The 25159-nt window shown below is 40.2% G+C and overlaps 1 protein-coding gene across 3 annotated transcripts in view; it reads right to left on the reverse strand.

The window, feature by feature from the left end:
* Nucleotides 1-15425: 15425 nt before the first annotated feature.
* fam110b (family with sequence similarity 110 member B) overlaps nt 15426-25159 on the reverse strand; it is a 31190-nt gene continuing 21456 nt past the window's right edge. For all 3 annotated transcript variants that reach the window (XM_060888808.1, XM_060888809.1, XM_060888810.1), the window contains one exon: nt 15426-17630. In XM_060888808.1, coding sequence (XP_060744791.1) covers nt 16302-17390 — 1089 coding nt within the window. In that variant the 5' untranslated portion in view covers nt 17391-17630 and the 3' untranslated portion in view covers nt 15426-16301. The remainder of the gene's footprint in view (nt 17631-25159) is intronic.

The raw sequence follows: 25159 nt of genomic DNA on the forward strand, positions 1-25159 counted from the left end.
GAGTGAGAGTTTCTTCACCAAAGCGTCTCTGACCAAACAAACTGCACACTGCAACGTCTTTCTCCTGAACCAGTAAACAAAAAATGCTGGAACAGCTTCATTATTGCCTAAAGTTTGATGAACAACAAAAACTTCTAAAGCCGTCTTTAATCCTAGTTTTTTTTTATTAATATTAATATTATTAATTTTATGATCCTGTGATGAAAAGTTTAAATGAACAAGTAAGAAAGAATAGTGAGAAATTGCAACAGAAATCTAGCAAGTGCTAGGCTAAGCCAGTATGCTAACATTCTTCATGCTAACTAGCTGCAACGGTTTTATGTTAATGAATTAATTCACTTTAACAATGTTTGTTGTGATCATCCTAAATGTTTCCGCTAATAAACAGAAATCGCTCGTAATTATTAAACACACTGAGATTATTTAAAGCTATTGCTGTGACCTGTGTTCGATGTATGCTAACTTTGCTGCGCCTTATTGAAGTGTCAGTGAAGTAAAGTTGTGAGAATGTTCAGTAGCATCACTGTGCAGAAACATAGCATGCTAGCTAACAGCCTGCTAGCTAACTGCTCCATCAGGAGCTATGAGGTTAGCGCTCTCTTACTGTGGCTTAAAGATGACAGAGGATGCAGGGACATTGTGTATATTGTGTGATTGTGAGATTATGCATTATGGGTAAATGGTGTGATCTGACACTGAGAGTAATGACATAACGTCACACGATCAGACGGAATAAAGTAGCGAAGAAGATGACCGGATTCAATGAATTTGTAGCTTGGGAGGAATTCTGGTGTGAGGTCACGACCTCGTGATGATGATGAAATTCCATCATGATTAAAATGCATGAGTCCAATTCCATTGAATTCCAATTCCAGTTTCTGTTAATGTAAAATCCTCACTTTCCTCTTGTGTTAGCGAGTTAAAACTATGGCTACACTCAAATTTTCTTAGCCTGAATCTGGGTAAAACCGACATTCTGATAACTGGTCCTCCATCTCTAATAAAAAACAACTCTGTGGACTTTAGTCTTGATCTGGATGCTACTACGATTTTCCCCTCAGCTACCGTTAGAAATTTAGGTATCATATTTGACCCCTCACTATCCTTTGATGCCCATATTCGCAGCCTCTCTAAAACGTCTTTTTTTCATTTACAACGCATTGTCAAACTGCGACCTTTTAACTGCAGAAATGATGCTGAAACATTAGTACATGCTCTGATTACGTCCCGTCTCGATTACTGCAATTCACTCTCCTCTGGTCTATCAGCTCACTCTATCTCACGTTTACAGTACATACAAAACTCGGCTGCCAGAATGTTAACCTCCAATAAAAAATCTGCCCACATCACCCCTATATTATTTGATCTTCACTGGCTGCCAGTCTCATCACGCATATAATATAAAATCATACTGCTCACTTATAAGGCACTAAATGACACCCCCCCCCCCTTCTTTCCGATCTTCTGTCATCCTATGTACCTTTACGATCACTTCAGTCTTCAAATTCTGAACTTCTTTGTATTCCTAGATACCGTTTATCCTCTGCGGGTGGCAGATCCTTTTCTGTCATTGCTCCAACACTATGGAACTCCCTACCCATTGCACGCAGAACCATCACCACTCTGTCTGAATTTAAATCAAGGCTTAAGACCCACCTTTTCAACCTTCACCACCAGTAAATGGATATATATTAGGAGTCCTTAATTTTTCTGAAATGTGGTGTATGTACTGTGTACTATGTAGAGTCCTATCTCTTGTACTGTATGTTTTTGTGTTTAGTCCTGTCTTCTGTTATTATCTCATGCAGCTGCATGTGATCTTTCGTTCTGGGCAAATGTCCGACGAATATGTATGTATATGTATGAACCTTCGTCCTGGGCAAATGCCCGACGTATATGTATGTTACCTTGTAAAGCGTCCTTGAGCTTGGGAAAGGCGCTATATAAATTAAACATATTATTATTGAATTGAGAAATTCTCCTCAGTTGGTTGTGAGACAGAGTGAAGCAACATCTCAGTGTTTTCACTCTTATCATAAACACATTGCACTTGAGGTTTCACCTCATCGATAAGGACGACCTGAAGGACATCTTCATCAGCTTTAATAATTAACACAGGCTCACTTGGCCTTGACAGACCAGATAAAACACCACCATGGTGAAATTCAGCTCTTCAAAGCCAGCAGATTTCTGAAGATCATTCTGGAAAAACCTTTTTATACAAAATGCCTTGTGTAAGAAAATAAAAAGAAAAGACAAAAAAAAAGGAGAAGAAACAGAGATTTTAACAAAGTAAGATAAAAACAACAAAACAAATAAGCAATAAAAAGGAATTAACAAAAAAGCAATAAAATAAACAAGAGTTGAATAATAACTTTGAACAAACATTCAAATACCTTTATTGTTTATTGTTAAGTTGTTCCATAGCCTAGGAGCAGCAACAGAGCTTCCTCTTTGACCTTTTGGTGTCCAGAAGCATTTGATCAGCTGACCTGAGCAAACGAGCAGGACTGTAGGGGTGCAGCGTTCTGTAATGGCTGTCGGGCTCTGACCATTTAAAGTTTTAAAAACAAATAAAAGCACTTAAACTGAACCCTGTAATACACCAGCAGCCAGTGAAGTGAGGCCACAATCTGTGTAATAAGGTCATATTTCCTGTAAACAGTCAAAAGACGCGCAGCTGCATTAGGGACTAATTATAGGCTAAATTATAACCTTCTCAAATTGTTGCTTGGTTTTACTTTTGCCAGGCGCTTTCACCACTGCACTAATTTGACTGTCCAACTTAAGATCCACGTCCATTTTAAAGCCTAAATTAGATAGCATAGGATGCCAAAGGATCCAGGTCAACAGGATGGGACTTACAGGAGCCACTTGGGCCAAACAACATCACTTCTGTCTTGTTATCATTAAAATAGAGAAAATTCACTGCCATCCAAGATTATATGGAACACACTCTATATATGCCATCTAGCTTTCACCACTGCACTAATTTGACTGTCCAACTTAAGATCCACATCCATTTTAAAGCCTAAATTAGATAGCATAGGATGTCAAAGGATCCAGGTCAACAGGATGGGACCTACAGGAGCACTTCTGTCTTGTTATCATTAAAATGGAGAAAATTCACTGCCATCCAAGATTTAATGTCATCAAGTCATGAAAGGAGAAGTGCACCAGAGGAACTGTGGAAGGAAATCCTATAGTGTCTAAGGACGGATCCCAGGGGAAGCAGATAAAGCGAAAAGAGTAATTGCACCAGAACCGAGCCCTGTGGAACCCCGTAGGACAAGGGAGCACTGAAAGATTCTAGACCACCTAGACCCACAGAAAAAGTCCTATTTGTTAAGTAAGACCTGAACCACTCTAACACAGTGCCACGGACACCCACAAGTTGACCTAAACGAGATAGTAAAACGCTGTGATCAACTGTGTCAAAGACAGTTGTTAGGTCTAGCTGGACAAAGATGACAAAATCACCAGCACCAGACGCAATAAGGATGTCATTAAAAACCCTTAACAAGGCTGACTCTGTGCTATGCAGTGTTTTAAAGCCAGACTGGAAAACCTCCAGGATGTCATTTTCATCCAGAAATGATTTCAGTTGTGTGTAAACAATTTTTTCTAGGACCTTAGAAAGAAAGGGCAGTCTGGAGATAGGTGTAAAGTTAGTTAGTAAAGAGTGATCTAGACCAGGTTTCTTTATATATGGCTGTCTAACATTAGTAGGTGTTACTACATTAGTGTCTAACTGCATGTCTATCATTAGTAGGCGATAAACATGTCCACACGTGTTAGAGTGAAATCAGGTGATAAACGTGACGGCACGTGTGTCAGAGTGAAATCAGGTGATAAACATGACGGCACGTGTGTCAGAGTGAAATCAGGTGATAAACATGACCACACGTGTGTCAGAGTGAAATCAGGTGATAAACATGACGGCACGTGTGTCAGAGTCAAATCAGGTGATAAACATGACGGCACGTGTGTCAGAGTCAAATCAGGTGATAAACATGACCACACATGTGTCAGAGTGAAATCAGGTGATAAACATGACCACACATGTGTCAGAGTGAAATCAGGTGATAAACATGACCACACGTGTCAGAGTGAAATCAGGATGATCCAAATGACAGACTGACCAGACGCCTGGAGCCCAGGTTCTGGATAGGATGTGGAGACACCGTCACACGCTCACCTCTCACAGCCCCGCCCACACTGAGGAGGTGGAGTCAGGCCTCATCTATGGTTTGTTCAGATTGCAGTGTTTTTGTTTGTTTTAAATTCTCTATGATTTGCAGCAGGTAATTTTCGCTTGTTTTTTTTTTTTAGTCTGTATTGTGTATTACGAGCAGTTCTAACATCTGTATGTTAGAAATGTAATGTAAACATCACAGAGCGGAAATGTCCTATAGACTAATTATATAATTAATATATGTAATATATATGTGAGAGTTTATATATATATAGTTATTTCTGCTCTGTGTCTGAGAAGTGATCTCTAATCTGATTGGTCACAAAAAATACACAATCTAATCAGTATCATCTTATTAACTCACTATCATTATTAAATATTGTATACAACACATTTCTTCTCCTTCTTCACTTTTCAGTTATTTTCTCCTCTGATAAAGAAACTCTTAATCCTCTTAAAAGTCCTCCTCACTCCTCCTAACACTTTCTGACCTTATGATCTCTTTTAAGGGTTAAGATGCTTTATGAAGAAGTTTTATTTTTACTTCGAACGTCTCTATAATTTTAAGGGGAAACGCCCACATTTTTAAAAATTTTCTTAGAATTTCGTCACTCAGAGGAAATCTTTGCACTGAGAATGTTCATGAACACAAGCCCTGGTGTCTGTGTAGAGGTCAGAATAAAAAAGTCTGTACTTTACTGAAACTTAAATAAATAAGAACCTTGTCTTTTCAGTCATTAGTGTAAATGAACTGCAATGAATCTGCTGGAGACATCGAGCTCTGAAGGTAAATAAAATTCAGGATCAGGATTTTAGCTTCTTGGAATTTTACACACTGCAGGCCTGTAAACGTCTCTGTGAAGTGAACGTGTCCTGCGGGAACTGATAACCTGAAACTGATAACACTCAGCATATAAAGAGCTGAAGAGTGAAGACGTCCAAAGCTCAACATACACAAACATAAACAGAACAATTTTCTGAGGATTTTCTTGTCAGATTTATTAAGTCTTATCTTATTACTGATTAACACATAACTAACACCACACTACTGTATCTAGGGAGGAGAAAATAAAAACTAATAATAGTTCAACTTCCAGTCATATCAGTGAGGCAGTGGTGTGTGTGTGTGTGTGTGTGTGTGTGTGTGTGTGTGTGTGTGTGTGTGTGTGTGTGATATACTGAACAAACCATCTTTATCATGAAGGTATGGTAATTAAGGTCAGGATTATTAACTGAGTTATTTCTCGTTATAAATCAGACACTGACACTCGGGACTCTGACCAACATTCTTACAGCAAGCAACAGAAAATAAAATTTTCTAAAAGTAAAAGTTTAAATCTAATTTAAAAGTCAGCTCCGATTTATATGCAGTTACTCATTGAGGAGGAGGACGAGTGTGAATCTGCTGATCAGCTTAGTCACTACATTAGGTCAGGAGTCTTTGAGTCTTTTGAGTTTCATCACTTTACTCTCACAGCTCACAGTTTTTCTGTTGGATTTTAGAAGGCAGTGATTTGCTGTGAAAGTTTGTTAGCAAGTTTCCTGTGGATTTGGACGGATCAGATGACGACTCGCGCCAGGGTTAATGTGGAAAGTTTGTGGTGCTCATCAATGTCTTTGTTTTAAATTTCAGAAAGCAAAGTTTTTAATTATTTTAAAGATTGGACAATCATGATCTACAGGAGCAGTGCAGCATTGAAAATGGAAATAAAATATGTTTTTATTCAGATCATGATCGTTCTGTAGTGATGATAATCTGAATACAATGACAGTTAGCAAGATCCAGGATCCAGGATCATAATACTATTGCTAACCTCCTGTATTAGCATATTTACACCATCCAGTGAGAGAGCTAGCAAACAAACAAAAAACTGATTCATTTCCCAGAAGAAGTTGTGTATTAGGTGTGTTATCTTCACAGGAGGTGTCAGATAAATGAATATTAATGTTTAGTGGTGAATATTAATGTTTAGTGGTGAATATTAATGTTTAGTGGTGAATATTAGTGTTGAGTGGTGAATATTAATGTTTAGTGGTGAATATTTATGTTTAGTGGTGAATATTAATGTTTAGTGGTGAATATTAATGTTTAGTGGTGAATATTTATGTTTAGTGGTGAATATTAATGTTTAGTGGTGAATATTAGTGTTTAGTGGTGAATATTAATGTTTAGTGGTGAATATTAGTGTTTAGTGGTGACTATTAGTGTTTAGTGGTGAATATTAATGTTTAGTAGTGAATATTAGTGTTTAGTGGTGAATATTAATGTTTAGTGGTGAATATTAATGTTTAGTAGTGAATATTAGTGTTTAGTGGTGAATATTAATGTTTAGTGGTGAATATTAGTGTTTAGTGGTGAATATTAATGTTTAGTGGTGAATATTAGTGTTTAGTGGTGAATATTAGTGTTTAGTGGTGAATATTAGTGTTTAGTGGTGAATATTAATGTTTAAAATAACAGCTGATGATTAGAAAGAAGTCACTGGTCTGATGAATGTCGAATCCATGGACCTGATGTGTATCAGACTGGTGGTGGAGTGACTGTGTGGGAAACCAGGCAGGGTTTAAACATGTGGATGATGATCATTCTTCCTGGATGGATGATGTCACTTCATGGCACACACTCACTCTGGATCCATGAACATTAAAGTGGGGTCAGTGGCCTTCCCAGTTACCGGATCTGGGTCTAATGGAGCAAATAGAACCAGTGATTATGTCACGCAGTAATGCACACACATGCATCTGATGGCTCAGGTGTAAGAGCTGAGGCTGTCCTGGGACCCAGGATTTAGCGTGCTGTTTCTAATAAAGTGGCCATTCTGTATGTACTGTAGCGTATGTATACAGCTTATACTCGGTGAACTCTTATCTCTGTCTCCATGTGCACAGTTGTGATGATATCTGAGAGAGATGTAGTGATGGGAGCATGTGCACTCTGACCCTGACAAAAGGCTGAGGAGGACACAGACAACGAGCCGAGTGTTTGCGGTGAGGACGTGAACCGACCTTGAAACATGAACTGCACTGCAATAGAGATATCAGAAGTGCTGTGGTGCCAGTAATCGGTTCACAAGGTCTTTGATAACCACTGAAATGACACGATGAATGAAGGAACTGAACCAATCAGAGAAGAGGAGCTGCTTTGAACATCAGACTAAAGCTGCATTCAAATCACAGTTTTTTTTTTCTTCTTCTTCTTGAACATCTCATTCCACATTTATTCCCTCTGTATTTGCTGTTATATTCAGCTCCTCTTCACTTCTGGAAGGTTTTTCACTAGATGTTGGATTGTGTCTGTGTGGATTAGTGTTCATTCATCAACATCTAGTGTTCAGTCAGGGCTTTGTGTAGGACACTATATATCAGGTCTACATACTGTATAAATGCAGTTCGTCCTCTGCAAATGATCCAAAATGCAGTTGCACTTGTTTTCATCCTGCCTAAGTTCTCCACACCACCACACTGCTGCGATCCCTCCACTGGCTTCTGTAGCTGAACACATCAGATTCAGAACACTGATGATTGTCTAGAAAGCCAAAAATGGACCATCTCCCTCTTACCTTAAAGCCCTCATCACTCCTCACACTGCACCTCACACCCTCAGATCTACAGCACTGCTCCACTGGTCCCACCATCTCTCAGGGTAAGAGACAAGTTTACTACAAGACTCTTCTCTGTTCTGCACCGAGGTGGTGGGATGAACTTCCCCTAGAGGTCCGGACAGCTGATTCACTGACTTCAAATGATGGTTATAGACCTACTTCTTCATGAAACACTTCAACTAGCACTTCATCCTGTTTGTTGTATGTGTGTGTATTAAAAACCTTTTTTTAGTCTCATGGTATCTTAAGTCTGTAACCTAGTGAACCAGAGTTAATGTATACAATGATAGAGACTTAAGCATTGAGTGTCACATGCTGTAAATGTAAATGTAAAATACCTCAGCACTTGTTCAGAGGTCTTATAGAGTCCAGGCCTTGACACCTCAGAGCTGTTTTGGTCCTATACTATACAGTAATGCCTCGAGATACGAGTTTAATTCGTTCCGTGACTTTGCTCGTATCTCAAAGCAATTTTCCCCATTTAAATTAATTGAAATCCCATTAATCCGTTCCAGCTCGCAAAATTCCACTCCAGTTGTTTTGTTTCTATGTTTTGAATATGAAAAATGTTCAGTACTGTATTTATAAATGACAAATATTGTATAAAACATACAGTAATAAAAGAGAATGTTAAAAAAATAAACTGGTTTTACTTCACGGAAGATGCACACGGTGGTTGAGGGAGGAGTAAACAGGAGGAATTTTGTCTCGTGCGTACACTTTCGCTTTCGTTCACTTACTCGCTACTGTACACTCTACTGTACACTCCACTGTACACTCTACTGTACACTCCACTGTACACTCTACTGTACACTCCACTGTACACTCTACTGTACACTCTATTGTACACTCTACTGTACACTCTACTGTACACTCCACTGTACACTCTACTGTACACTCCACTGTACACTCTACTGTACACTCCACTGTACACTCTATTGTACACTCTACTGTACACTCCACTGTACACTCTACTGTACACTCTATTGTACACTCTACTGTACACTCCACTGTACACTCTACTGTACACTCTACTGTACACTCCACTGTACACACTACTGTACACTCCACTGTACACTCCACTGTACACTCTACTGTACACTCCACTGTACACTCTACTGTACACTCTATTGTACACTCTACTGTACACTCCACTGTACACTCTACTGTACACTCCACTGTACACTCTATTGTACACTCTACTGTACACTCCACTGTACACTCTATTGTACACTCTACTGTACACTCCACTGTACACACTACTGTACACTCTACTGTACACTCCACTGTACACTCTACTGTACACTCTACTGTACACACTACTGTACACTCTACTGTACACTCCACTGTACACTCTACTATACACTCTACTGTACACTCCACTGTACACTCTACTGTACACTCCACTGTACACTCTACTGTACACTCTACTGTACACTCTACTGTACACTCCACTGTACACTCTACTGTACACTCCACTGTACACACTACTGTACACTCTACTGTACACTCCACTGTACACTCTACTATACACTCTACTGTACACTCCACTGTACACTCTACTGTACACTCCACTGTACACTCTACTGTACACTCTATTGTACACTCCACTGTACACTCTACTGTACACTCCACTGTACACTCTACTGTACACTCTATTGTACACTCCACTGTACACTCTACTGTACACTCCACTGTACACTCTACTGTAGACTCTACTGTACACTCCACTGTACACTCTACTATACACTCTACTGTACACTCTTAACGCTACTTTACACTTAAATGGAACTTAACTAAACTTCACTAAAATTAACGAAATTAAATCAAGCATCGCGTTAGTTCTGGCAGGTCACGTCGTCAAGCGTGCATCAGCTGTTAATCAGCTGTCCACGACGTGCACCAATCCGGTTACGACCTCCATATTACCGACCATTTAAATTCCCATTCATAGAGCCGCTCTAGCGCTTCGCTGCTGCTGTGAACTAAACTCCCTCCTCCAACCCCGACTCCACCGAGCCGGAACCTGTGTTCGTTGTACCAGTTTACGTCATAAATCTCCACATATTTTTCTCTCTCTCCCTCTCTCTCTAATTATTTAATTATTTATTTATCCATTCATTAATTTATTACTTTCCAAAAACACGTAAGCGAGCAAATCTAATACTATGCATGATTAGTGGTTCTGTTATACGGGGGTCTATTCTATTTTCGCTGCTTTCTCCGCTCTGACCACGCATGCGCACGGACGGGCGCGGGGATTCTTGCCCAGAACAGAACCATACCACCAACACTAACTGTATACATATCATCTAATAAATTCTCTTTTGACAAAGTGGTCCTGACAGAACTGAAATTCTCTTAACTTAACTGAACTTAATTGCTACAATTTCTGTTTTCTTTACATTCATTTTGCTTAATTTTCTTCATCGCTTTTCTCTTCACTTGTTTTTGCCTTTTTTCTCACTCTTTCCTCACTAACATCTGCAGGTCGTTTTAATAAAAACCTGTCCGGTCGGCATATCAGATGCGGTGTAGTCGCACAAGTAAAAAATTTTTAACCGATCCAACGTTTAAAACGGATCCGAAAATTACGGATCGGCAGATGGTCGGCACCTCACGCAGGACCTTTGCGACTCTCCATAGGAAATGAATGACTTCGGGTTTATCGGCCGTCGTTTGTCGTGTGCAGTGGAAAGGCGGCTTTAACCGAGTGAGACGCGGGAAGCTGAGGCGGGAAACAGAGCACACGTGGTTGTTGGGGATCTTTGGTTCGGCGGCGGCGGCTCGGATGCTTGTGTCTCAAAAATTTGCTCGTATCTCAAGCCAAAAATTTGGTCGAATCTCGTATCTCAAAAAATTTGTATGTCAGAGCACTCGTATCTCGAGGCATCACTGTATTAAGCAGGTGGTTTTAATATTTAATATAAAAACACATATGAACTCATTTTAGGCTTAAAATTATACACAAATATAAAGCAGACAATAGACAGAAAAAGAAACCCAAGTGAGCTGTGATATAAAACTGTTGAATCACAAAACACACACAGAATTAAAACAACGCTGATTTAAATGTGTATCAGTCTGTAATTATTCCATTCTTATAAGTAAAAATAATTCTGTAAAAATGACCAACAACAAAAGAAATATAAGCCAATGAATCTCTTGTTATCCTACAGACAAGCCTCCTAATGCACCTTTAAGAACAAGAAAATAAATGGCGGTGTTGTAGTTAGAGTGTATGAACAGCAGAGGGCGCACATGTCCCGCCAGAAACAGACTCAAGTGGAAGAATAATTGAGGACACAAAAGAAAAAATAAACATTCCGTTAAAACTGGAATCTGTGAGAATAAAAACAACGTAATACACACACACACACACACACACACACACGTGTCATAATAATCACACACACACGTGTCATAATAATTACACACACACATACGTGTCATAATAATTACACACACACACACGTCACAATAATCACACACACACACACACACGTGTCATTATAATCTCACACACACACACACGCACACACACACACACGTCATAATAATCAGTCACACACACACACGTCATAATAATTACACACACACGTGTCACAATAATCATTCACACACACACACTCACACACACACACCATAATAATCACACACACATACGTGTCATAATAATCACGCACACACACACGTGTCATAATAATCACACACACATACACGTGTCATAATCACTTACACACACGTGTCATAATAATCACACACACACACACACACACACACACACACACACACACGTGTCATAATCACACACACATCATAATAATCACACACACACACACACACACACGTCATTATAATCTCTCTCACACACACACACACATGTCATAATAAGTCACACACACACACACACACGTCATAATAATTACACACACACGTCACAATAATCATTCACACACACACACACACACACACACGTGTCATAATAAGTCACACACACACACGTGTCACAATAATCATTCACCATTCACACACACACACACACACACACACACACACACGTGTTATAATAATCATACACACACATACGTGTCATAATTACAAACACACACACACACACACACGTGTCATAATAATTACACACACACACACGTGTCATAATAATCACACAAACACGTGTCATAATAAGTCACACACACGTCATATTACACACACACACACACACACGTGTCATAATAAGTCACACACACACACGTCATAATAATTACACATACACGCACACACATGTCACAATAATCATTCACACACACACATACACGTCAGAAACAGACTCAAGTGGAAGAATAATTGAGGACACAAAAGAAAAAATAAACATTCCGTTAAAACTGGAATCTGTGAGAATAAAAACAACGTAATACACACACACACACACACACACGTGTTATAATAATCACACACACGTGTCATAATAATTACACACACACACACACACACACACACACTTGTCACAATAATCACTCACTCACTCACACACACACACACACACGTCATAATAATCAGTCACACACACACACACGTCAAAATAATTACACACACACACACGTGTCACAATAATCATTCACACACACACACACACACACACACACACACACACACACACACACACACACACGTGTCATAATAATCACACACACACACCATAATAATCACACACACATACGTGTCATAATAATCACGCACACACACACACACGTGTCATAATAATCACACACACATACACTTGTCATAAACACATACACACACGTGTCATAATAATAACACACACACGTGTCATAATAATCACACACACACGTGTCATAATAATCACACACACATCATAATAATCACACACACACACACGTCATTATAATCTCTCACACACACACGTGTCATTATAAGCCACACACACACGTCATAATAATTACACACACACACACACACACACACGTCACAATAATCATTCACACACACACACACACACGTCATAATAATTACACACACACACACGTGTCACAATAATCATTCACCATTCACACACACACACGTGTCATAATAATCACACACACATACGTGTCATAATTACAAACACACACACACACACGTGTCATAATAATTACACGCACACGTGTCATAATAATTACACACACACACACGTGTCATAATAATCACACAAACACATCATAATAATATTACACACACACGTCATAATAATTACACACACACACGTCATAATAAGTCACACACACACACGTCATAATAATTACACACACGCACACACGTGTCACAATAATCATTCACACACACACACATACACACACGTGTCATAATTACACACACACACACTTGTCACAATAATCACTCACACACACACACATACGTGTCATAATTGCACACACACACTTGTCACAATAATCACTCACACACACACACACACACACGTCATTATAATCTCACACACACACACACATACACACACACACGTGTCATAATAATCAGTCACACACACATACACGTCATAATAATTACACACACACACACACGTGTCACAATAATCATTCACACACACACACACACTCACGTGTCATAATAATCACACACACACGTCATAATAATCACGTGTCATAATAATCATGCACACACACACACACACGTTTCATAATAATCACACACATACACGTGTCATAATCACACACACGTCATAATAATCACACACACATCATAATAATCACGCACACACACATACACACACACACACACACACAGTTCATCACAGGTCTGTCTTGGGATTTGAAGGATTGAAGGCTCGCAGTGGATTAAAAGTGGATTACTCTGTTGGAAAATGAACCTGTTTCTGAATGAATTCTGATAACTCTATAAACACATAGCAGTGTTAGCATTAGCACCTAATGTGTCTCTGATGTGTTTATTAATGTAATATTTACACACATCTCATGTTTTTGTGGCTTCTTGTTGATTTGACTCAGTGACTCAGACAAACCACCTTCCATTTCAACTTCTGTCCTCAAACACAACGTAATACACACAATTGTTATAATTATCACACACACACTGATCATGTTGTTTGGGTTGGTGGTAAATCAGGATCTGAGACTCCACAGTAAATAGTGTAGGTCTGATGTGAGGCCCGAGTGCTGCTGTGAGATCAGACAGATGAGATGAAACAGACACAACATTTACAACTCACGTCTAACACCAGTGTGTGTGTGTGTGTCTGTGTGTGTGTGAGAGAGAGAGAGAGAGACTGAGAGAGAGATACGGATGAAGCTCTAACACTCTTTCAGAGGGATCTGAGCTCAGCGCTGATAAGAGAGGAACGTCGAGAATGAAACTTTCTGAAGTGTTGATGTGATGGAAAAATCACCCGATACGATCGGGACATGAAGCTGACGAACAGGCAGCAGAAAGAAGACGGCAGCTAAGTCCAAAAACGGCATCAAACCGTGAGTGACTCGATGAAGCTGTTTCTTTTTTTTTTTGAGTTACAGAAAACATCATTTCCTGAAAGGGAACATATTGTGCATTGATGCTGCCTGGTGCATTGTGGGAAAGGGAAAACAGCTGACTCCCTGATCAGCACCCTGTCTAGTGAACTAAGGGGTGGATTAAGACACAGCCTCCATCTTAAACCGGCTGGATGAAGGTGTTAATGAAGGAGGAGTTCGGACGTCTTTTACCAACCTGCTCAACATTAACTTGCATCTACAAGCATGTAAGATTTTCAATCCTGTATCCTGTCAGACTTTCTCTGTGATGATGTGATGCTCCTCTGATGACTTTACTTCACTTAATTCCATTACACACTCAAGGAGACGGTGTATCAGCTCGGCTCACCTACACCTACTGGATCAGACCGACTCGGATTACATGAGGACCGAGGGCATTAAACACAAGCCACAGCCTCCTGTTACACGTCTCTGGCAGCGTGGGGCCTCCGCTGCCGAGGCCAAGCTTTCCAAACATTTGTGATGCATTAGGTCATTTCCTGTAGCCCTGAGAATGCATGCAGTAGAAAAAAAAAGAAAGAAAAAAGTGTGTGGCCAACAGACTTCAACAGACCTCCATGTTCTGTTAAAAGAAGGAATTCCACATTTCCTCAGATGAAGAACGTCATCATGCTGAAGATGTAGTGTTTAACATCTTCCTCTCTTTCCCTTGGTTTCCCTGTCGTGTCATTACCTTCCGCTCAAATCATCTTTGTTTGAGGTTATGGAGTATTCTGAAATTTACCTTAAGGCTTGTTAGCGTCATTGGATTGTTGACATTTTGTTCTGCTTTTTTCAATAGAATAGTTAATAGAAGAGTCGAGAGTTCACTCTATAGCTCCACGTCATCACACTGTTTAACACGTGCTACATTTAGCCTTTATTTGTGAAATCATGCAGCTTCCTTCATATAACAGTGTAGCTCAAAACTGGACACCGTGTGCTACTGACTAGCCTGGATACTTAGCGTCATTTAGCCACAGTGCTAGCTAATTAAGTTATTGTTTGTCACTTGTTTGAACCTGTGGTGGAGTTTTTACAAGGAAATGATAATAAAGAAAAAAAAAACACTACTGTACCAATGAGTGATGGCAAAAGATGGCGAATTAGCCATTTATTGAAATAATTAAAAATAACTAAATCTTTTAGGAACAACTCCATGTGGAATATTAGCTCACATTTGAAACATAAGAGGAGGGATGTACAGAGTCGATCATGAACACAGACTGCCGATGCGAATAAAAACAAATCAAATAAAAAAGGGAAAGTGAGAGCAAAGCGAGAGCTACAGGATAGAACACCACAGCAGGATCTTCATCACACAACACCAGGGTTTTGTTTTGTTTCTTTTACTTTTTTGTGATTTTCTTTTGACAAAGAATTCAAAATTATATACATAATCTTACAGAATGTACACGCATTAAAACAATAAGTACCATCGCGACCAGAGTGGAATGGACGACAAACCAAACTACACGACGTGGTGCGTAAATCGTCCTGATGGAAGCCGTTATTGTGTTTGAAAAGAGGTTTCTGGATCAGACATGCTTCTGCAACACACACACGTTTAAAAAAGAAAAGAGAAAACTGAAGAAGGAAAGACATCTAAAGACACTGATGCACTGCATTCATTCTCATATGGCTTCCTGGCTCAGTGCGTCAAACACAGACGGAAATCAGACAGAGGCGGAAAAGAAAAGAATGATAAACGCACTCGGAGTCAGAGCTGTTCGGTAAAACAGCACTTTTTAATGAACACGTGATGAGCCGGAGATCAGGGTATTTGTGATGTGTGAAGAGGTCATGCAGAATCTGAAGACATGGAAAGCGACTAAAAAAGAAAAAATAAACCTATAAAGAAATCCAAACAGCTGTGTTTCTCCAGTCAGTCTTTAAAGATAGAGAGACAGTGTATCATCAGAAGTGAGATACGTGAGTGGCTTGTTCATGGTCTCCAAAACCTCAAACATGCGAGACTTTCTGAGATTCTCGTGCCTGCTTGATGCTGTAGAGCCACTTGATGACGCGGGCGTTGCGCTCAACGGCAGAGATTCCATAGGGGACTCGCTCCTCCTCATCCTCGTCTTCATTGGAAAGGTCGTCGTTGTCGTCGGTGTGTCGTGAGCGGCCGCAGTCCGAGCTGATCATGCTGGCACTACGGAAGTTCAGTGATACGATATCAGAGCTGGCACGACCGAAGCCTTCAACAAAACCCTCAAGCTGGTCTGGTTCCAGGCCGCAGTAGTTAAAGAACCTCTCTGCATCTGCGCCAGACCGAGCCAAGCGGTCGCTCAAGTCTGATTTAGAACGATGCAGCGAGGGCCGACGAGCTTCCAGTTCCGTTTCAGCTGGACATTTCATGTGGTCAGAGATTCCTAGAGCCTTTGCACTTGGTTTCGGGGGCAGCGGAGGAGCTGAGCTGCTGCTGCTGCTGCGTCCCGAACGGAATGGCTTTCCGTTACACAGCCGCCGAATGTCCGAGGAACTCTGAGAAGCATGGAGTGGTAATCGATCGCCCTCAGCCCCGTGGTTCTCCATAAGTCCACGACTTAGGTTCAGGTTCTGGGGGCTTTTCCGGCCATGAAAGGCTGCAGCTGGGACATTTAAGGATTCAGGAAAGGAGCGATGCCCGGATTCTGGTGCCCAGCTCCTCGCCACTGAGCTTTTAGCAGGTCCTTCTGCTGATGATGAGCTGTTGAGCAGGTTCTTCAGGATCTCCAGGTTGAGATTTTCACGCTTGGAGCTGGCGCAAGTGTCTGATTTGGCGTTATTATTGGAGGCTTTAAGAGCCGAACTCACCCCTGGGCTCCGCTTTGCGAGAACCTGAGGCTTCACCGGTTCTTGCTTTGCATTTATCACTTCCTGGCTCTTGACATACTTGGCTTTGTCAGCTTCAAGTCGCTCCACAGCACTCAGGCGCTTCGGGTTGGGTTCTGTGGCTCTTCTGAAATATTCAGGACCTTTGTTTAATATTCGGAGAGGTACGGCCGAGGCCACGGCACCACCAGCGCCCAACGCCTTGCTATCTGGCGGCAGCGTCTCGGTGGGCATCTCCGCTGGGCTCCGGGAGGCCGCCGTGGTGTTTTCGGCTCTGGACTCCGGCAAGGAACACACACATCCAGCCGGGTGAGCGGAGTGTGTGTGAACGCCGTCTCAGCAGCTGGGCTTCATGCTCTGGGTTCTATCAGCCTCCCCCCCTTGATGATTTATAAATAAATCCAGCGCAGACAGGATGCAGGGGTGTAGATGTGCTGGGACACCTCCTCCTTATGGACGCTCCTTTAGTTAGACCTGAAACATAAAGGACCAATCAGACCAAAGGATATTGCATGTTTATAGCAACTTCAGGAGCATTAGAATCTGTTTAATTTATTTTTTGTCAAATCCAAAGCGCCACAGAAATAAATAAAGATTTACTCGAGTTATTAAAAAAACATATGGAAATGGGAAAACTATAATGTCTTCATCAGTGCATAGAAAGTCTGGAACTAAAATGATGAATCAAATGAATTGAACGCTGTAACATTTGATTCATTTTAAAGTGAAGTTTAAAGAATCCCTCAAGAAGCACCCAAGTGAAATATTCTGTTAAAATAAACTCTATTAGATCATTAAACATCATCATCAGCTGCACCATTACAAATTATTCTGATAGACCAGGGAGGCCTGGGTGCAGTTAGAGGGTGGGTCCGGCTGGAGCAGAAGGTAGTTTAGTTGATCTTTTCTTTTGTGCAGCAACTTATAAATAACATGCAGGAACTGCTTAATATTGGCATTTTGTAAACTGCAATTGTTCGAAATAGTTTATTTTCCAAAGCAAGTCATTATTTTATTTATTATATTTATTTACCGTATTGCTAATCATGTCTTTGAAATGAAAAAAATCCACCTCTTTTTATGTTAGAAAGAGTTAGAAAGAGATTTTGCATAATGTGTTATTTGTCCCTGACAGTTTTACACTCTTTGCTTCACTTCACGTGTTGCCCTTGTGGATGAACAAAACAAAAAAGAAAACGCTGAGTCAGCAGTAACTCGCTATGAGGCGGTACTCAGTCCCTGCAGCGGCGTTTAGCCAGGACGAGAAATGAAAATAAAAAAAATAGCTGAAATAAACATGGCAGGGTTGTAAATAAAAGCTCAGCAGCAGGATGAGAGAAAGATGGAGTGCGTGTTTGTGGCTCGGCGACAAAGGCGGAAATTACTGCGACAAAGCATTTTTATGGCACAAGGTGCTTCTTTATGGCACGTATATGAAGTTTTCAATCATATGGCAGTGAGGAAAATGAAAAACATCAACAGAGCAATCAGAGGAGAGCAGGCTGAGAGCTCAGACCTTTTATCAGCATAAAGATCTGCTCTGAGTTTTTATTATTCCATATGATACGCACCGTAAGGAGGCTTCTTCACCGCTGGATATAAATCTAACATGAAAATGGTTGTTTTTAGGTTGTGTTATTAAACTATTCATTCACATGGTGGGTATAAAGCTTTTATAATGCTTTTAATTTGATTTTTGGACTCTTTTTGGGTTTCAGTATTTCCTCAGGGATCTCATCTGTTAATCCACTTCCTACCTCATCAGTTTACAAAAACATACAAACACAGCTAGCTAGAGGAGCTGCTGCCGAGTTAATATTCCTGATGCTTATGCTATTGATGTTAGAAAGAAATTTGAGGCTTAGAAGTATCAGAGTTTGTTCATGCCTCTGGTACAGTAAGTGTACGTAGCTAGGACAATTAGCCTGCTTTGCTAATCTAAACACACACATATTTGCTACCATTTTTCCAGAAAAAGAAAAAAAAACAACAACAGGTCACACACAAAAGACAAGTAGTTACTAGTGAGGCCATACCGTGGGTCACGTAAACCTGGCTAGCAGACTGATTACACACTAGATAATTTAATTATTGATGTTATTTTTAATGTTTTCTAGCAGGAATATAAACAAAGAGAACAAAGCCATAAAAGTGTTATGTATAGAGAGCTGGTATAAAGCCCTGAGTCAGGTTTATTGCTATTAGACAACACAAATGATCTATAATGCTGCATAATGAGGTGCACTTGTAGCTCCTGAGATAAACTTCATCAGGGTTTAATAGCTTTGACTGCGTCATTCGCTTTATTTTCTCTTAACACTTCTGAAAATTGGCAGTTTATGAAGGATGAAACTGAGCCGTTTCTCAGATCAGTAAACATCTTGTGCTATAAACGAAGATTCCCAAAACAGCTACGCTATCTGCGCAAGTATCAGATCAGTCTGATTAAGTCACTCTTTGGCTTCGTACGGATTTAGAATCACATCACCCTCCATGCTAAAGCACCGACACGACTCTCCTGTGATTCTGTAGGATAGAAGTATAGTTATAAATTGTTTTGTGGAATATAAAAAATGAAGAAGTCTCATCTGGGACAATAGGTTTGGTCCAAAGCCTGAAAAACAGCTTAGTTAAAGGCTTTGTGGGTGGGGCATTTATTTAATCACCATGACAACTTTAAATGAACTAAAAAAGTTATGGCAACAAAACGTCCCACCAAAAAGCCCATAGCATCACTTGGGAAGTGAAACAGAGTTTGGGTTTTAATGCAGGGATGTTAAGGGCATTACGGCAGGTCATTTTGTCACCAGGACACCGCTACAGCTGCTCCTGTTGTCCTGGCGACAGAATGACCTGTCTTATGGTTATATTTTGTTTGCTTGTTTTTTTTCTGACCAGTTCCTAGTGCTAGGACTGAACCTATTTCGGCAGTCGATAACCAATGGGTTTTAAGTATGTCATTTTGTTGCCATGACAACTTTAAATTAGCTGTCATGGTGACAAATGCCCCATTACATCTTGCTGTTGGAAAGAAACCAGTCTTTGCGTGTCAGGACCCAGTGATCTGAACCCTGTGATTTTAGGGGTTTTGGGTGGAACATGCCACCATGAGCATTCTGGTTACTTTAATGTTGCCATGGTGACAAAACCTCATACCTCCAAAAGCTACAACCATGTCCAAAACAGGGTTGGACCGAACACAGAACCTGCGAGTTGTGAGACTTCTGAGCAGGACATTTTGTTGCCATGACGACTCACCAACACCTGGTGTAAAACAGCTACAGCTTGACTGCATTTTGAGACTCGCGGTTATTGGGTTTAAACGAGTGATTACACTGTAATGACGAAGCGCAGGGAGAATGTTTGGGGTTTCTGTGTTATTAAAGCTTCAGGGCCAAAGCTGTAAACAGTTACACGGCTACGAGCCGCTGAGATCCCACGTAATTAGAAAGCAGAGATGGGGCTAAAGCCGGGGTCGTGGAGACAGTAATGACAATAATCACACACACACAGCGGCCTGGTTTTAATCCTCCCTACACACTCCCCCCTCCCCCCACAGAGCAGTGAGCTGATCTAACGTCAGGCTCTGAGCCAACACCCCTCTCATCTCCTTCATACCGACTAGGAGAGACAGACACAATTCCCACAGGTATACACACACACACACACACACACACACAGCTGATGATGTCATTCTATCCACAGTGGCGTTGGCTGGTCCTCTATCTTCATACTCGAAATAGTTGTCTGTGAAGTGAACAATAACGAGGAAAACAATTTAAGCATCATAGTAAGACTTATTGTATGAATGTCACTGGAGTGTGTGTATGTGTGTGTGTGTGTGTGTGTGTGTGTGTGTGTGTGTGTGTGTGTGTGTGTGTGTGTGTGTGTGTGTGTGTGTGTGTGTGTGTGTGCGCGTATTGCTTGCTAAAACTGCAGCAGTTAGTTCTGGTCGGCTAATTTGATTGGAAAATCCACGTTGTATGAGTGTTTATATTTAGTATAACCATTCCAGAACATTTCAGTGTGTGCTCTGTGTGTGTGTGTGTGTGTAGCACTCTGCTTGACTTTGTTCGCCACAGAAAATAAAAATTCAATTGTGTACAAAATGTCAGTTATCTATATTATTTATAGACCTTTAGTACAAAGACAATATCACACTCACAGTTATGTTTTTTTGTAGTCTGATTAACTTCAAGAGAGAGAAAACTTAAAACTTAAAAGTTTTAACAGTGATAATGTAAGTGAGAAATGTGATGTCTATAAATAAAAAAAGAAAAAAGTATCAGGCCATTTGTTAGTATATATAAAAAAGAAACTGTTGGCTTGGTATAAGACTAATGATGGATACAAAGAGGCTAAAACCACCAAAACGCTAATGCAAACAAGTCTAGATAGCTTTATTTGGGCTGCACGAAATTTCACTCTAACTAATTAGCAGCAGATTAGACTCGCAGATTAGACTCGCAGATTAGACTCGCAGCACAACACAACACAACACAACACAGCAACGTATCCACTACGGATCTTATCTGATAAAAACGCTCAAGAGGAAACAGTAGAGTTTAGCCCATCTGTTGGCTGTGTGTGTGTGTGTGTGGTGTATGTGTGTGTGCGTGTTTCCCGTTTTCTCATAAACCATAATCTTCTCAACTAATAAACACTGTGTCCCAGAGTCCAGGCTGCATTTCTCTGACTCAGACAATTCACTAAACACCAAATTTTACAAACGATAAATTTTACCCTTGGAGTCCGACAGAGGAACTGCACAAACACTCACACGCCGTGTAACAGCACAGAAATGAGAGACAGCTGTTAGCGAGTGCGCTAACCCAGGTAGCACAAAGCTGAAAAGAGAAAAACTCCTGTGTAGAAAAATACTTGTGTCAAAGGTCACAAGGGTAATGAATAGAAGGGGAACCAAGAGAGAGAGACAGGAAAAAGATGAGTGTGAGAGAGAGAGAGAGCGAGAGAGAGAGAGAGAGAGAGACAGATTAGAAGAAAGACAGACAGAGACACAGGAAACAGACAGACAGAAAGTTAAGCAACAGAGAGACAGATAAGAAGAGAGACAGAAAGCAGACAGACAGATGAGAGGGAATTCAGAGAGAGATAGAGACAGGCAGGCAAACAGACATTCAGACTGAGAAACAGACAAGACGACACACACACACACACACACACACACACACACACACTCTCTTCCACATGATATTCAGTCCCGCAGTGTGTATCGCTTTACTGCTTTGTGTATAAAACAAAGACCGGATCAAGTTTCAGCTAAAATCCCTTTATCATATTGGACCAGATTCTCATCCGCTAATAACTTCTCTCATAGCCCATGCCATGCGAGACTCAGATGATGAGTTCTACCCCCAAAAAAGGAAAAGGACTGAAGAATGAAATGTATTTAAAAAAAAAAGTGTAAAAAACTTCACTGAGGAGTTTAAATCTAACTGCTTTCCCACTACGGCTAAGTAAATATAATATATAATATAAAGTAAATATTCTAATAGCCAATAGCTAATATGTCCAATAGCTTTCTTTGACTAAATGAAAATAAAACGGAAGTAATGGTCTTTGGCCCCCCTTAAGTTGAGAAGTGGTCTTATAAACGAGCTTGGCAAGCATTTCCCCTCAGTCTCCTCCCAGGTTAGGAATCTTGGTGTCATTCTGGACTCTGAACTTTGCTTAACTAAGCAAATTAATACAGTTGTCAAGAACAGTTTTTATCAGTTACAGATCATCTTGAGACTGAAATCTTTTTTAACTTTTAATGACCTGGAGAAAGTCATTCATGCTTTTATCACCTCCCGCCTTGACTACTGTAATTCATTATATTTGGGTCTTCCTCAGTCATCCATTGCACGCTTACAGATGGTACACAATGCAGCTGCGAGACTCTTGACCGGGGCAAAGAAAACAGATCACATTACACCAATTTTAGCCTCTCTTCATTGGCTTCCTGTTTATTTTAGAATTCAATTTAAAATCTTGTTGTTTGTTTTTAAAGCTCTTAATGGTCAAGCCCCATCTTATCTCACAGATCATCTTATTCCTTCTTCATCCACCAGATCTCTAAGATCTTCTGATAGAGCTCTCTTGGTTGTCCCTCGTTCACGCTTAAAAACTAAAGGTGATTAGGGCTTTTTCTATTGTGGCCCCCCGTCTCTGGAACCAACTTCTACTGGACATTCGCCTTGCACCTTCCAGTACAACATTTAAAGTGAAGTTGAAAACATATTTTTATTCCCAGGTATTTTAATTGGATTTTGTCTATGTTCTATTGTTTTATTGTATCATCTGTTTTGTTTATTTTATGTTTTATTTTTTGACTTTGTTCAGCACTTTGGTCAGCTCTGCTGTGATAAATGTGCTATATAAATAAACTTTACTTACTTACTTACTTTATGTTCTGTAAAGCTGCTTTGAGACAATGTCCATTGTAAAAAGCGCTATACAAATAAACTTGAATTGAACTGAATTGAATATAAAGTCCAGACACGAGTCTGTACCTAGCCGTGCTACAGACAAACAAATGATAAAGAAAAGCTATTAGGGAACATTTAGCATGAATAACTTCTACTACTGTGGCATTAATTCAGCCATGTTTTCATTAGCCATTACTAGCAGTGTTACTGTAGCAATCATCATCGTTAGCGATCGTCTGGCATAATGATGTTATCCTTCAGCAGCCGTGCTAACGAAGAAAAGAAAAACATGACTAATATCATTATTAGCATGGCTAAGCATTAGCATAGCCTAATTCTGCTTCAGTGTTTTGAAACAGAACTCTGTGGCTTTTTCTTTTCCTGTAAATGTTTTATTTGGGTTGATTTTATTGACCCTGAATCTCGCAGTCGAACATACATCATAGGTTTCATTTATAAACCTGATTGATCTTCCACCTGTACCAAACCAGCACACATACTACAATTAGCGACCAGATAGCTTAGCATAGGCATCCAGCTAGCTCATTATTTTATATAGCGAATAACGCTGGTTTATTTAGCATTCACGTATTTGACGAATCAATCTGCTAAGACTGAAGGCAGCCTTTGCTAAAAAGGAAAGTAAAAATGATCCAGCAGCACACTTGAGTGAAGAGTGAGTGTATAGGCAGAAATCGTGTCTGTACAAATATAAATGTTGCCAAAGTATTCGTTCAGTGTTTTGTTTTTCGTAGCTAAGCGTTAACAGCGGACACTTCAGTGTAGCTCAATACACAGTGAAGCTCAGATAAAAATATAAATATAAGAAAATGATGTGTAAACCGGCAGGAAGTCATTAACGGTGTATTTAAATACAGAAAAACATTTTTAATACTTGTGTTCAAAATTTTTGCGGTTTAAGTTTGTAATAATCGAGAACGTTCACTTTCTTTATCACGACGAGTTTCAGCTTTGGAGCCTTGAAGTCACTCGTTGCTCAGAGTATCTTGTTGCTCGTCTTCAGAACAGTTCCCAGCTGAAGGAAAAACAACCACACACGTTTTGTTTTTCTGGAAAATTGCCTAACATTTGGACAGATTCATAACCCACATCTACACAAGTTACTGCTGGTTTTAATTATGGAGATTCAGAGCTGGATGCCATCTCCAGTTCTCCAGAGCCTTCTTAGAGAAATCCAAAATACACACAAACACTCACACACACACACACACACACAATGTCATAATGCCTCCTCAGCACAAGTCCTGAAGAGAAACCAAACCTGTCTTACATTTTTGCTGCAGTCTCGCCTGGCTGCTGCTCTTGCTCTGAGCCCCACTGATGAGCAGACTGCAGGTTACAACTTCCACAAACAGAAAGTGGCTCTTTATTACTGGAGGTTTCTGTTTGGAGCAGAAACATCTCATTATTACACAGAAGATGTCCTATTTGGGATCACCCATGTGAGGAAAAGTCAAAACAACCACAGTTCGGGAGAACAGCAGCCAGGGTTGTGGGTTTAAGTAAGGAACTCTCCATTTTGACCATCAGCAAGGAGTTGTGGCCTCTCTC

This window comes from Tachysurus vachellii, chromosome 15 (assembly GCF_030014155.1).
Source record: "Tachysurus vachellii isolate PV-2020 chromosome 15, HZAU_Pvac_v1, whole genome shotgun sequence".
NCBI lineage: Eukaryota > Metazoa > Chordata > Actinopteri > Siluriformes > Bagridae > Tachysurus > Tachysurus vachellii.